General features: G+C 38.5%; 1 protein-coding gene across 1 annotated transcript in view; it reads right to left on the bottom strand.

The window, feature by feature from the left end:
- The window catches only part of TDP1 (tyrosyl-DNA phosphodiesterase 1), a 39,750-nt gene extending 35,953 nt beyond the window's left edge, over positions 1–3,797 (bottom strand). The window contains exons 1-3 of the mRNA XM_054400402.1: positions 3,779–3,797; positions 2,506–3,056; positions 313–356 (exon numbers count right to left, since the gene is read on the bottom strand). Of these exons, the coding sequence (XP_054256377.1) occupies positions 313–356; positions 2,506–3,052 (591 nt within the window). The 5' untranslated portion in view covers positions 3,053–3,056; positions 3,779–3,797. The remainder of the gene's footprint in view (positions 1–312; positions 357–2,505; positions 3,057–3,778) is intronic.
- Between the last annotated feature and the right edge of the window lie 12,145 nt (positions 3,798–15,942).

The raw sequence follows: 15,942 nt of genomic DNA, 5'->3' as shown, positions 1-15,942 counted from the left end.
AAAATATCATTACTAGATTGAGGGGGTTTTTCTTAAATAAAAAAAAATATATACGAAAATAATTTACACACACAAACATGCATTTTTCAGTTGCACATTCCCCCAGAACAGGAAAATCTGCCTGAGTTCTAAACAGAACATGGGATGATTTTTATATTTCAATACATTGTTGTATAGTTAAAAACATTTAGAGTCCTCCCTGTATTTTAACAAAGTTCTCTCCTAATATCAGCTGCATTGTACTAACATGGATGATGAAGTTTAAAGTTAAAGTGAAACAGGTGGAATCAGCACAGCAAACAGGAAACTCACCTGGGCAGAAGATACAAGAGTCCCAAAAAGAGGAGACAAAATATCTATTAAAAACATTAAAGCATACATGAGTAAAAAAGTTCAAGTAAACATTTCACATCTTGAACAGTTTGGTAGCTACCACAACAGCAGCCAGACAGCATGAGAGAGATTCACTTCAGTTTACTAGTTTTAATATCAAAGTCACCCATCCTCATCTGAAACCCTCATTGTCTTATTTTTATGAAAAGAATTAATTCTCTCAAAGTCAAAAACAAATCTTAAAAATTCAGTAAGAGGAACACTAAGATCACACAGACATAGGAGCATCACACTATTCTCTTCCTTACAGAGAAGAACTGCGGCAGGGTATATGCTTAAAGAATTAATCTGTTGCAGATTGGATATATCCAGAGAGCAGCCAGACAGAAAGGGACCTGGGGGTACCGATTGACAGCCGGCTGAACATGAGCCAACAGTGTGCCCAGGTGGCCAAGAAGGCCAATGGCATCCTGGCCTGCATCAAGAATAGTGTGGCCAGCAGGAACAGGGAAGTCATTGTGCCCCTCTACTCAGCACTGGTTAGGCCTCACCTCAAGTACTGTGTCCAGTTCTGGGGCCCTCAGTTTAAGAAGGACATTGAGATACTTGAAGGTGTCCAGAGAAGGGCAACGAGGCTGGTGAGAAGCCTCGAACACAAACCCTATGAGGAGAGGCTGAGGGAGCTGGGATTGTTTAGCCTGGTGAAGAGGAGGCTCAGGGGTAACCTCATTGCTGTCTACAACTACCTGAAGGGAGGTTGCAGCCAGGAGGAGGTTGGTCTCTTCTCCCAGGCAACCAGCACCAGAACAAGAGGACATAGTCCCAAGCTGCACCAGGGGAGATTTAGGCTCGAGGTGAGGAGAAAGTTCTTCATGGAGAGAGTTGTTAGACATTGGAATGTGCTGCCCAGGGAGGTGGTGGAGTCACCATCCCTGGAGGTGTTCAAGAGGGGATTGGAAGTGGCACTTGATGACATGGTTTAGTGGTCATGAAGTCTTGGGTGACAGGTTAGACTTTGATGATCCTTGAGGACTTTTCCAGCCTTATTGATTCTGTGATATCCTCAGTTCATTCATGGCAACACAGAAAACTAACTCGACTGATTTATACCCTCAGGAACTGAAGCACAGCAGAAACTTGAAAACACATTCTACAATATTTCATGCATTCTCTCTACATAAATCTGGGTTTGCAAGTTAAATGAAAAACTCAGATGCTTCACCAGCTCAACTAACCACTCAACAGGACAGATAACTCCTAAGTGGCTGAAAGCCACAATGAATTCACAAAGCAGATAAAGACAAACAGCAGGGAAGCACCTGAGGTCTCTGACACCAGGCTGAGATCAATCATCAGTGCTCATAAGGAGCACAACATAAAAACTTAAGGAAAAGTTACAGCTTAACTGTGTAGCTCTGCAATCATTTGCTCACCTTCAACATACTACAAATCTTTCCTGCACCATTTTTCTGTATTTCTGTGCATAAATCTCTTACTAATGTTTCTTTCTGATTCTGTCATGAGATTCCATTTCTGAATGAGAGAATGTTTACAGGTGCATAGAGGTGTTCCCCCTTACATCAAACTACACAGCATTCCTGAAGCATCAGTATGACACAAAGAATAATTAACTTAATCTCGACGTAAACTCACTTCTAATGGAATTGGAGTGGGTCGAGGAATCCCAGCCACAAAACTTCAGAACAGCTATCTTGCACTGCATCAAGTGATAGTGGATTACCAGGTCCAAACCACTTGGCAGCAAGATGTCAAGTGCAAGTAATTGCTCAGGAAGGGTGGTTAGACACACAAGGAATGCATCACTCTAAGAGTCACAAATACAAGCAGTTTTCCCAGATTAAATTACAGGAAAAGCAGCAATAAGAAGCACCGTATGACTGCCTTGGCTAAATGCACACTAGATTTGTGCAGCATAATTCAGAAGTTACAATAGAAGCAGTATCAGCAAATTAAGGCTTTATATACTGTACTTTTCTAAAAGAGAAAGGCAAAGATAGCAGAACCAATTCCTACAACTTGCACATTTAGAGTATGAAGCATCAGCTACACCAATGAATACATATGCATAAATGATACCCATGAATTAAAAATAAGCATTCTCTTGCAAACAAGTCTCCCAAAAGCCCAGTTCTATAGAAGCCACTTGTTCACCTTTTATGTGCAGGGCTCCAGAATTATATCGTTGTTCAATTCCTCTGACTTTGGTGAGAAAAAACCTGAAAGGGTTCTTCCCATTCAACAAATCCCAGGTATCTTGGGCTTCACTAGGTGTTTCATTATACTTCTCTGCTTTCTGATTCTCTGACAGTTTCTCATCTTTGCAAAGATTCAGATGATCTTCTCTGGCTACACTGCATTTTTCTTCTTTCAGTGTTTCTTTGTGGGCATGCTTTTCCTGATCGTCAGGCTCTTCGTCACTACTAGAAAGACACCAGCCTAAGCCTTCTTGGCTAGTTCTCTGTTTTCCTATGGGAGGTATATCTGCAGAAAAACTTTTATCATCGAGTTTCACAGGAGAAGCTTTTCTCTTGCGAGCAGCTTTCCTAGCTTCAGAGCATGGATATTGTGGACCACTCGCCCTGTCACGTGCAGCATCCAATAGTGAAGATGTAGATGGTTTTTCACTGCCAGAATTTTCCTCAGCACTTTCATCACTGCTAGATACTGTCCATTTTCCGTGTGCATCTTCCTGAAGCATGGTCCTAGAGATTAAGAAACACAGCGCCAAACAAAAATTATGCTTTTCTGCTACACTTAAATCTGTTTCACTGCCTAGTTCCAGCCTACTTATTACTAAAGAACTTTGCTTTTGTATTTGTCAGAATATCCCTACAGCTTCTGACTCGGGAAAATCTCATAGCGCACAAGGATTACTTCTGTGCGCGGGAAACAAAGAAACACGTGAAACAAGGACAACCATCAAGTGGGAAGCAGCTAATGTGGAAATCTGCTTATGGAAAACGGGCTGGAATAGGGGTACGTACAAGAAAACTTTTCAAAAGTCAAGAGTAATTTGCATTATATAGACATTTCTCCTACCGGCCGCGCTCCAAAGGGAGCGGAGTCAGAACCGTTCTTCCTGCCACAACCTGAAGCTACGACATCCCGCAACGCCCCAGCCCAGGCCCCCCAGCCGCGCCGCTAAATCGAGGTCGGCAGGAAGCCCAGGTGCGGCTGCCCCACCAGGACAGCGGAGCGGGCGGCCGGAGGGGAGGCGCTGGGGCGGGGCCAGCAGCAGTCGCCACCCGCCCGCCAGTACCCAGCGGCGCCTCAGTGGGCACGAGGCAAGGCAGGTCACAGTACCAACAGCCCCAGACCGTAGCCGGGCGGCTGCGGCCGCTCACGTCAAAACGTGGCGAGACGCACAGCTCGGCCCCGTAGCTTAGCAGCCATCTTCTCCCGCCCCAGCAGTGCAACGACTTACCGTCAGGCCTAGTACCGTGGTGGCGCCTCTGAAGTGGAGACAGCTGAGACCCGCCTTTGCCCCGCCCTTCCCCTCCGAGCCAATGGCGCGCGTCTGAGTTTAGCCAATCCCGCCGTGGGCTTTCCGCGCGGCTGTAGATGCCTGCGGTGTAGGATGCCTCTGCGGCCGTTCGGTGAGGAGCGCGAGGGCGGAGGGTTGGGCCCGGCGGGTGGGTGTCCGTGTCGTCTGAAGGGCTTCTCTGTTTGCTCCTGACAGAGGCGCGGAAGCAGCTCAGGCATGTTTCTCAAAGCTGCTAAACCGTAAAGACAGTCACGTCTTGGTGACCAGAGCTAACCAAGTAAATCTTTATCTGACGTTAATAGAGGTTTAGGGCAGGTGCAATATTGGCATAACATTTATTCAGCTCGGTGCTAGTTACTGTGTCTGAAGTGGCCCATTAATAAAATAACTGCGTGACGACTTCAAGGTGAGAGTGGGAGGATAAAACACGTGTAAAATTTATCAAAGGAAGAGATGGGCTACTTCAAAGCTTGCTCTGTCTGCCTGTATTGTACTAGCGTTTAGTTTTTGTTATTCAATTACAAGCCTGTGACTGCAGTTAACAAATCATGTATCTTTATATTGGCGTGCAATAAAATCAGCAAGCTACACCTAGGGGAAAAAAAAAATTTCGACCTCTGCGTGTAATAGTTTAATACTGCAGAGTTGCATGTAGTGCTTCTTCCTAAAGCAATCTGTGGATATAGTCCCCAGATTAAATGTTTTATTATCAATCCTTGCTGAAGGTCTTCTGTGATAAACACTCTTGGGAAAGTTGCATGAGTTTGTTATGTGTGTAATCTCTTGTCCAGGTATAGACTCTGGCAACAGTATTTGGTTTCTAAAATTACTTCAGAAAATTCAGTGACTTCTGGCTATGCCTGCATCAAAGTTTCTCCACATAGTTCCAGTCTGTATGGTGACTTAACTAAGATGCCTGGCATTTTTCAAGAAAAAAATCAAGGTCTTGCAGAAATAAATTTAATGTGATTTGTTTTCTGGAGGACTGTACCGTGTGTTCTAAGTCCACAAAAGTCCTTTTCATCATAATCATACAAAATGTAGAAGTAGGAAAACTTTATTTTAATTTAACAAAAATGTAAAATGAAATAGACTCTGCCCATTTTCAGGTATTGTAACAGAGTAGTTGAACAGAATTCTGAGAGATGCAACTAATATGCACTAATGTTTTTTTAACAGCATAGTTTATTCAGCAAGTGCCTATTTTATTCTTCCTGTAACAGTTATTCAAAGTAAAAAATACCAGGCCAGGTTTATTGGATTTTAATGCAAATCACTCCTGTAGGTTTTTGAAGTATGTGATGATGATAACAAAGGCTATTTAATCAGAAGGGTCTTCATAAAGTTTCTGTAATAATGTTGTTTGGTTATAAACCTCAAAAGGTATATATATTTTCATTTATGTTCTGAAGATTCAGTTTATATAGAAGCATCACCACAGAGAACTCTGTGTACTGGCATCAAGGGTTAGGGACCATCCACTAAACTCGTGACACTCTCCATTAACCCTTCCAATTTCCCAAAGAGAAGAGAAAGGGATTAAAGGAGAGAGATTTAGGGATTGGAAAACTTAAGCTATTTTAATGAAAATAATAGCAATAAAATTGAATATATGTACAAATACATATAAACCAATATTGAACCCAACTTCCCCAATGGCAATTACCTCATTGTCACCACTGATGCTGTGGCTGAAGTCCAAGACTGGACTCAGGAGCAGATGGAGTAAATCACTGGAGTAAAAGATGGAGTAAAATCACTGAACAGAATTAGTTCTGTTGTAACTCAGGACAACTGGCTGGTCCACATTTGATTGGAGTGGATTCCTGTAGGCTTAGTGAATAGAAGTGCCTCCAAATTCTAAAAGTTTTCTTATCCAGGGATATTTATTACAAAAGAAAATAATCAAACCCCTACCTTTTCTGGCACAGACTGTGATGAGTAGAAGGATGCATTGTATTTCACAGGGGCATGAGATGTATGAAATAACTGACACTGGTTTTTGTAGTATGCTCCGTTTCTTTAGTCTGTGGTTTCAGTAGATGTAAAACTACCATGCTGTAATGTTATGTTCTAAAAAAAAATGCAGCTATTTTTGGTTTCAAGTAACATCTGGGCAGTTTTAGTCTTGATGGCTCTACAACAAATCTGTACAGAAATCTGTACAAATCTGAGAGAAATCACATGTTGCATATTCACATGAAGGTAGGGAATAAATTGTATGGCTTAATGCAGTTCTGGAAGTTATATTTCTGCTCTAGTACTACAAGTAATCTCCAAAAAGAGTATGAAAGAACACCTGTGAGATCTTAGAATACATGTTTCTTTGAGTTTCTTTCTTATCATATGTTGATACAAGTTTGACCAATATACTGTAAAATATATTTAGCACAGAAATTGAGTCATTTTTCTTCTTCCAGTTTGAGCAATTGGCTTCCCCAAGGACCACTTCTGACTAATTTTTTAAAATTTTTTTTTTTTTTACTTAAATCTGTATCACACACACACAAAAGTTGATTATCATTTAAATAATGAAAAGTTTCATTAAACTCTGATAGTTGTCATCCCTGATACATTTCAGCTGTGAGCTCGGTCCAGGTCTAATAATAGTTTAGATTTCTGGAATCTGAATGGCTGAATTATGAATGCTTATCTTCTCCTTTTCTATATGTTTCAACCTTCAGGTAAAAATTAGTTATTTTGTTAAATTCCTTGAATGTTTCTTCTGGTAGGAATAAATACTTGAAATACGCTTCAGGCATTCAAACAAAGAGCAGTGCGTAAGTCACTGATGGCTCCTTCTTGGAAAGAGAATAAACATGGAGGACTCCAGGGAAGAAAGGAGGTGAAAGTTCAGTTATTCTTTCCTGAAAAGGTGCCAAGTCACACCTGCTGGGTCTCTTGGCAGTGCCATAACCACCTGGTTGTAGACCATTTTTTCTCTGCAGCTGCACAAAAATTAATTAATAATGTTTGTTCTGGGACCGACTCTGTCTCATGGTTTTGCCAGTTCCTTAGGTGGGCCAAACTGCAGTGACTCTTAATCTTTACCCAATGACTGCTCACTGTGCAGTACTAAAAAATCCCTAGGTAGACAAATACTTTTTTTGGTGGCTTTTGCTAGCATACATTAACTGTGGTCTATGGCACAGCCACACCTTTTGCCTTTGCTGATGGCTAGGCTTTCTGAATGTTGCTTTCAACATTTGGGTAGTTTTTAATCTAGTTACGAGAAACACAGCTTTCTCTGTGCACCAGATAGCAACCACATGCAGAAGTTAAAATCCTGAAAGTGGATTGTTAGAATCCAGTTCTTGAGCAGTATTGTGTTTTACTGTGTTGTTGAAACAACTGAAGTATTTCTTCGAAGTCGCTAACAGCCCTAGCAAAGAGTACTTCCAAGAAATGAGAAATGGTGTACATATTTCTTAAGTTAGGGTGAAACTGATTTCTCAACTATACTGTGTACTAACATAATTTTTTTCCATTAAAACAGCAATTCCTTAGCATCATCAACTGCAATCAAGCAACTGCATTTTTTAATAAATTGGTTTTACATCTGTTTTTTGGTCAGGTTTTCTTTATTCTGCAAAATTCAAAGTAATGCTAACTTTACCCACTAGATGTCATTAAGAAATTTGTGATTGGAGAGGATGGGACCCAAGAATTTGAATTGCACTCCTGCTGCCTTTACTTTTTCAGAAGGCTTTGCTGTAACAATTCTAATTGTTAGACTGATTACGTATAGTTGGTATGTTTATTTGCGTATAAAAATTATAATTTCTGGGAACTAGCAGCATCATGATAATTCAGTTTGTGGGTCTTACACTTTATTTCTCTGAAAAGCTTGTTTCAGTGATACTCTTTCCCCCAAAATTATCCAAACTGATCTAAATATTTCAATGACCATTCAGTTAGCTAATTGCACATTCTGGTGAAAAGGATACTGCAGGAATAGTAGCTATGGGAATGTGTTGTTCCCCAGCTGAAGTTTCATTTAGACCTAACTAAAAGCATTCTTTACACTGTGCCTAGGAGCCCCCCAAAATGTCCAGTGTTTTCCCTGGCCCAACTCTGTACCTTCACATCAGGAGATCAATGGGTTGGTCTGCTGCTGAACAGGATGCCAACAGCAGGACACCCTGACATCCAGAGTACAGAAAGGCAGTCTGCTGCTTACAACTTCCATCTGCTCTTCTGGCACGTCTTATCAAAGCTTTCTGAAAAGGACTCCCTAGTCTATTTGTATGCCTGACTGTCTATGTGAAAAGTGTTGCAAGCCAAAAGGAGCATATAGTCTTAGTTTAACTGCTCATGACATGTTTGGCCTGTCAGCCAGAATGGAGTACGCTAGGATTGCATTAGAAGCTGCTAGCACATCAACTCCTTTCTTAAGAGATGTCTCAGTGCTGCAGCTATGTACAGTCTTGTATTCTAGTAACAGAGATGCAAGAGTTTGGACTCATAAGCACTCAGTTGTGCTAAACACCAGTGGAAACATAGTCCACAATGGACTTCTGTGCTTTCTTGGATATACAGTCCCTTTCTGTTATGTGCATTCTTCAAAGATCTTTCTAGTGATCTCTTGGTCATCTTCTACTTCTGTTCTGAAAAGTCTGTTTTTTTTCTGGTGTTTTGTTTTCATCATGCTATTTAAGTTTTTGTTTTGTAATAATAATGAATTTTGGTAACACACTAATATTAGCAAGTGTAAGTGAATCTTGATAACATAATAATCAACATATGTCATTCCTGTGTTCCTATCAGATAAAATTCTGAGATAAGATCCTGTTGAAAGAATGAAAAGCGATACATTGTACATAAAAAGAGGCAGTAGTGATTGCTTTCAGGGTAGTTGTAGAAGCTACAACTTTGGAGGATGCAAACAGGTTTTTTCATTTCTTTCTAAACTTTTATTCTCTGCCTTTTTATGAAAGTTTGTATTTTAGGCAGATCTACCAAATAATTTTTGACCAAACTAGGCTTCAGGAAATATTTTGTCTCCAATCTGAATATTGAAAGTTATTTCATTATTTAAAGGAGATAACAAATTTGCAGGCTGACTCACCAAATGTCAGTTTTGAATATTGCAGTTCTTTCAATGTATTTGACCTCCAATCTGTATAAAGTTAAGCATGTATGTTTAAGCATACTTAGTTTAAGATTCAGGTATTGATTAGGATTTTTTTTTAAGACTACGTATATACTTTTGATGAATGAAAAGGAGGTAGATTTATTTTAATTAGAATAAAATATCTTCTTACATGCCATAGATATTGCTATTGTATAATATATACTGTTAAGAGATAAATATTTAGTAAAACCATGTACTGTTGTTATCAAATGGAAATCATAAAGGAATTCATATTTAGCACTTATGTAGAAAGCCACCTTGGCATACGTTCTGTGTTCCAGGTGGAGGTGAATTTAGTAATGTCTTCTGTGAGACCACAAAGTTCAGGCAATATGCAAACACATAGCCCCCAATGATTTCTACTCCTTTTTCATTTATAAATGTAAGAAATCTGAAGCTTAGACCCTCAAGAGTTTGGAAGAACCTGATGTAGCTTAATGATAATGTTGGGATATATGAGATGCATCAAGGTGAAATGTCGGTTCCTGCTTTTTGGTTACAGCCCCCTACAGTGCCAGGCTTGGGGAAGAGTGGCTGGAAAGCTGCCTGGCAGAAAGGACCTGGGGTGTTGGTCAACGGCTTGCTGAATATGAGCCAGCAGTGTGCTCAGGTGGCCAAGGCCAACAGCATTGTTGTTTGTATTAGGAATAGTGTGACCAACAAGACTAGAGAGGTGATTGTCCCGCTGTACTTGACCCTGGTGAGGATATGTGCACTGTGTTCAGGGTTGGGCTTCTCACTACAAGAAAGACACTCAGGTGCTGGAGCATTGTATTGTGTTTGGCTGAGATGGAGTTAATTCTCCCCAGAGCATCTTTCATAGTGCTGTGTTTTTCAGTGATGTAGCTGGGTGTTGATGACACAGCAATGTATTGCTGCTGCTGAGCCAAGGACTGAGGCTCGGCTTTTCCAACATTTTGCCCCAACAGAAGGTTGAGGGATGGGCAAGGTCTTGGTAGGGGACACAGTCGGGCTAGCTGACCCAAACTGACCAAAGGTCCATACTATATGACATCAGCTCAGATAAAAAAGCTAAGTGAAAGAGAGAAGTGTGGGGACGTTTGTTGATGGTGTCTGTCCTCCAGAGCAACCAGTATGCACGTTGGAGCCCTGCTTCACAGGGACCAGCTGGACATTGTCTGCTGATAGGAAGTAGATAATATCTTTGCTCTTCTTCCATTTGTGGCCTCTGCTTTTGCTTTTCATCCTGCTAAACTGCTTCTATTGTGACTCACAGGCCTTTGGTTATATTTTCCCTCTTCACTGCCCATCTAAGAAAGGGAGTGATAGAGCAATTTCGGGGGTCCTCTGGCCTCCAGCCAGGGCCAAAACACCACAAGCATGTCCAAAGAAGAGCACCAAAGCTGGTGAATGGTCTGGAGATCAGTTCTTATGAGGGGCAGCTGAGAGAACTGGGATTGTTTAGCCTGGACAAAAGGAGGCTGAGTGGATTCCTTATTGTTCTCTACAACTTCCTGAAAGGAGGTTGTAGCAAGGCAGGTATCTATCTTTTCTCCTAAGTAACAAGCAGTAGGAGAAGAGGAAATGGGCTCAGGTTGTACCAGGGGAGGTTTAGATTGGATATTAGGAAAAAAAAATTTCACTTTATAAAAGGTTGTGAAGTACTGAAGCAAATTGATCAGGGAAGTGGTGGAGTCACCATTCCTGTGCCTGTTCCAAAGATATGTAGATGTGGTGCTTAGGTATGTGGTTTAGTGATGGACTTGGCAGTGTTAGGTTAATGGTTGAACTCAATGATCTTAAAGGTCTTTTCCAACCTAAGTAATTCTATGATTCTATAAATGAGTTGACCATGGTTATTAAAGAAGGTCTTATGATTTCATTTAGTTTTGTAATATTCTTAGTGCTTGTACATTACATTTAGCTTGTTCTTACTTCTCAAAGTGGCACTTCTTAAGAGAAACATTAGATTAAGTGATTAAGTGATAGGGAGAAGGAATTAGTGATTTTAGTGTTCAGCTTGATAAGTGACAAAAAAGGTTAAATCGTATTTTTTATATTGTTCCACTGTTTACTTAGGCACATACCAGAGCCTTACACCACAGATCAAGAAATATATTTCAGTAACAACACTCCAATTTATATAGTTCTGCTTGTTTTTTTCATGACCTTATCAATTATACCTACACATCTCTTTTTTTTGTGGAGTCATGTGACAAACTTTACTGGAGAAATGATTCATACAGAGAATGAAGTGGCAAAAAAAATGTGGTTGCTTTTATCAATAAATTCTTTCATCTCTTTCACCACATGGCCCCACAAGTATTTGTATACATTTCAAGGGAGGGCACTGTAGAGGCTGGTTCTGTTTATTCTAGCATTGGTGCCAAAACCCATGATCATTAAACCACACCCTTACTTATAAATCTTTAATGTGGGCAACAAATACAAAATAAAGGTTTTATTCAGTTGTTTCTTTTTTTTTTTTTTTCAGGAGAAAAACTGTTTATCAATTCCTGAACCAAAACTAATGAACTAAGATACAAAGATTGATTATGGATTTGTTAATACCTAATTGGCTTGATTGTTTTTTTTTTAAGATGACCTTTTTGTATGTTGAGATAGCTTTACAGCCTCTTCCAGCAGCATATAAATTGCCAGCTCTCAAGATCAATGAATAGGCAGCACTCTATTATAGGAGTCATTCTGTAAAAGGAAAATTGTATACTATAATTTTCTGGGCTCACATTACTCGGAAGAGAAAAAATAAATGGATGGAAAGCTCATATTGCTTTTTATGGTTTCACTTCTATAGTTATCCAATTGAATGGAAAGCTCTTCATGCAGGCAAGTTCAGTATGTTTAGGCAACCTCTGTTATTAAAGAAATTGTACATGTACAGAACCTAGCAGTTGATAGCAGCAAGACTTTGTAATTCTGGAAACTGAGACTGTAACAGTTGTTAAGGTATAATTTTTTTCAAGGAGAAATAAGGAAAGAAACACTGGAAATCTTTAAGGTTGTAGTTTAAGATTGGAACTGAGACAGCAGGTGGAGCTGAATGAGTTATGCTTTTGAACCACTGCAGAAAGAGTAGGATATGAATGAATCAAAAGAAAGACAAATGCATAGCTTTTGTATATTGATTGATAAAGAACAATTCCTGCAGCATACAGTCATGTTGCCTTCTAAAGAAAACTAAATTGCTTAAAATTAGGATAAAGCATATATTAGAGAGTTATGAAAAATAATATTTGTCTTTACATATGGAGCTGAAACGGCATTGGTTTTGCAAAAAAAAAAAATCTATCTGCAGAATTTTTACATCAATATTTTTGCATGTTTCATGGGGAGGCCTGAGGTAGATATTTGTTACTTGATTTTTATATTTTACTTTGCTTTTAGAAGAAATGGCCAATTAAGAACTTAAAAATCAGGTTTTCATTTAAATTTCTTCCATTTTCAGTTCATTAAAAAGATGACACAAACATAGAGGTGAAGACTTTTTTGTAGTATACAGGAGGAATCACCAATCCAGTTTTGCATTCAGTTTTATTACGACTTTCAAAGAACTCTGTCTGAGGTTATGGATTTTTTCAGAATTTTCTCACTTCTGGGAATGATGCCAGATAGATTGTTTATGCAGCACGGATCTTTATCCATGGCATGCAAGTGCTACTGAGTTAGAAAAGTCCATGTTTCTCTCCAGTGCAAAGAAACATGAAAAGGCAGATAAGAAGAAAAGGTAGAAGTAAACAGAAGCACAATACTTAAGCATAGAAAATAAGTGAGAAAATTTCAACAATACTGAAATATTTACATGATTGTGAACTAATTTTGAAGGCTATTGTTTCAGTTTTTATTTTTGTGGAGTATATATATGTAATTACAATTATTCATAATTTGTAGACCTTAGTCATACATATTTTTAAGGAGAAAAATAAATCTGACTGTTTTGCAGGGAGATTTATTTATAGTTTTCATTTTTCTAGGTCTATTCTTTGAAAAGTTTTAAATCTTATTAGTGCAAAGAAGGTTGCACAGTTATACAGTAATGAAACATGGGAAATATTTACAGCTTTTGTTGTGCAATATATTTTTTTTCTCCTAAATATTTGGAGTATTAATTTAATTCTAAACCACTTTATCAAAACACAGCACCTGAAGGAGATACAAAGAAGTGAAGATGTCCTGGATGCTACAAAGTTAAATAAAACAATACCAGACTAATAAAGATCAAGATGATAGTACCATAAATAAAGGTAGGGTTGGTAGGCTGTGGTCTTCTAGGTGGTAGTTCTGGATTGTCTGTTGTACTATGAGCTCCTCCAGCTCTTTGTGCCACACACTGTCTCATACTCATACATCTGCACTCATTTATACCGCATATTTTACAGATTTTTGTCATGTCGTGGTTATAGGTCTTTTCTACTTGCCATGTTAGACCAAGAAAAGGAAATGAAAGCAACAAGGGATCTTTTATTTTTCTTCTTGGGAAGTAGACGCAGTGAATCTTTTTCATTGCTGCTATACATCAGAGCATGTCCCGTCACCAGACTAAAGAAAAGAATATTTCATCAGGAGCCTTTGAGCTGATGGACATTCAGATGGTCTGAGATAGGACTATGGTCTTTGAAAAGAGGGAAAGTGAAACATATGGCAGATCAGATGTTGGGGTGATGAGAAAAGCATGCACTCAGCTTTCTGTCATGAACTGAAAGTATCTTTTGAAGTGTTAGTGAATTACTTCAAGGGACTAAAGAGTTTCAACCACTGTGCTGTTGTCTTGCGATCTGCTGCACACAGTCTGCAACAGCCCTATTTGAGATGCTTTATTTTCCAGTTGAATCAGGAAATGAGTTCATAATCTTAAGTGATTGGTCAGTTGATTTTACTCTGGTATAATGTAAACAGGATCTGAAATCTAATTTTGCACATTTTGGAGTCCATATTTTCAAGGTTTTACAAACCTGAAATTTTCAATTCAATACTTTTAACATTATAAATAAGAGAGTTGTAGATGTTGTAAGCACAGTACTTTTGAACAGGATTCACAATGGCAAAAAGAAAATTTCAATATAAAGTCTTTCTTTGACTGCTTGTCTATATAATGTAGCTAGTATATTGCAAATATGTATATGTAGCAAGTATATTGCAAATACGGTAACTCAAAAAGTGTGTGAGAGCAAATTGAGCAGCTTACATACAAACATAATTGTATGAAGTAATTTTAAAAAGCCTGTCATTTATATTGTTTTTTTCTTGCCTAATCTTGATTTAGAAGATAGAGGATTTTGACCTTTGAATACCTGAGGAGAACCTTCAATTTTATTTCTTCTAAGTTAATCCAAAAAAATAACAGTTGAAGCCCCAGGTAAGATTAAAGAGATCCTTATTCGTAGATAGCAGGCTTTTTGGTGTATATATTTCAGTTAATTAATAATAAATATTATAAAGATAAAAAATATGTTAAATAATATAATATATAAATCGTATAAGCAAAAATAATAAAATCATAACTATAATTAAAATAATAAATATTACCAGATACAGAAAGTAATTTGTTGGCTGTACTGTTTCTTAAGAAGCCTAAAATTATTTACTTCTACATTTTCCTCCTGTAATCAGAAAATCTGCATTCAAGAGCTGTCCCTTGAAAAATTCTGTTAAACTGTAGTGCATATTGCAAGGCAGCAGTGGGTAGAGATTTCTTGCAAGCTGAGATTGCCTCAGAAGTGAAAGGATAAAATTTTGAAATAATTTGCATATGGTAAAAAATTGCTCTTACCTTTGCTTCTGACAGGAAACATCATTTAAAAATGCTTTGGGAAAAATTGCATTGCAAAGTGTGAAACTTTTTTTGTGATGTGATTGATTTGTTTCTAAGTAACTCAGTCATTGACAGAAGTCCTTCACTTTTGAAGACATGGTATCAGATAGCTTGCTGAGAACCATTTTTAAAAGGTGGGGTTGGATTGTGGGTTGTTACTCATTTTTGCAGTTATCTGGAGTCACGATATGAAGCATTACAGCAGAACAGGAATTGGTCTGTGCATCTTTTAAGCCACTGGTATACAATAACAGTAAATCAAAATGTAGAGTGACTAATGTTCCCAATGATAATCTTATGGATCTTCAATGATGATAATCCTTTGCTCTAAAGATGTAATATATTTGGGGGAGAGTAATTATTTTAAGATTTGAAAAGTTGCGTGGCGTATTTTTGTTGATGTCCTAGTGATTTTACTATCACTTGGTTTTTTTGGTATTGTCAAGAAATGAATAGGAAAATGTAGGCAGAGTAGCTTGAGATGTTATTCTTTTAAAATACTTAAGGACTTCTGTGGAGGGCTTAATATCCAATTTTTCTGTCCAGTGACTAAAATGTAGGGGGTTTTGGTATTCATGCTTTTTAGGTCAGAAAAGGCTATACAGTTGTTATTCATATTGGTGTATTTTGCATTTCTGCATCTATTTTTTCATTATCTTACTCACTTGAAAAATTGTCAAATAAATTCAGACTTAGCTTTGTATTTTAAAACATTTCTGAAAATTTTGACCTATCTTTCAAAACGAAACTCCTCAATTCCAAATTTAAAAGATAATCATGATTAATTTAATAAATGAAGGAAAGTTCAATTAAATGTTATGGTATGCTATACATCTAGTAAAGAAGATGTGCCATGCTCTAGCACTAGCATATTAGTCTGTTGGCCTTCTTGCCCACCTGAGCATGCTGCTGGCTCGTGTTCAGCTGGCTGTCAACCCAACACCCCCAGGTCCTTTTCCACCAGGCAACTTTCCAGCCACTCTGCCCCAAGCCTGTAGCATTTCATGGGATTGATGTTACCTAAGTCCAGGACCCAGCAGTTGGCCTTGTTAAACCTTATACAAAATGACCTCAGCCCATCAATCCAGCCTGTCCCGATCTCTCTGTAGAGCCTTCCTACCCTCAAGCACATCAACACTCCCACCCAATTTAGTGTCATCTGCAAACTTACTGAGGGTG

Source organism: Indicator indicator, chromosome 4 (genome assembly GCF_027791375.1).
Source record: "Indicator indicator isolate 239-I01 chromosome 4, UM_Iind_1.1, whole genome shotgun sequence".
Lineage (NCBI taxonomy): Eukaryota > Metazoa > Chordata > Aves > Piciformes > Indicatoridae > Indicator > Indicator indicator.
Note: the sequence above shows the minus strand (reverse complement) of the source record. Positions and strands in the feature narration are given on the sequence as shown.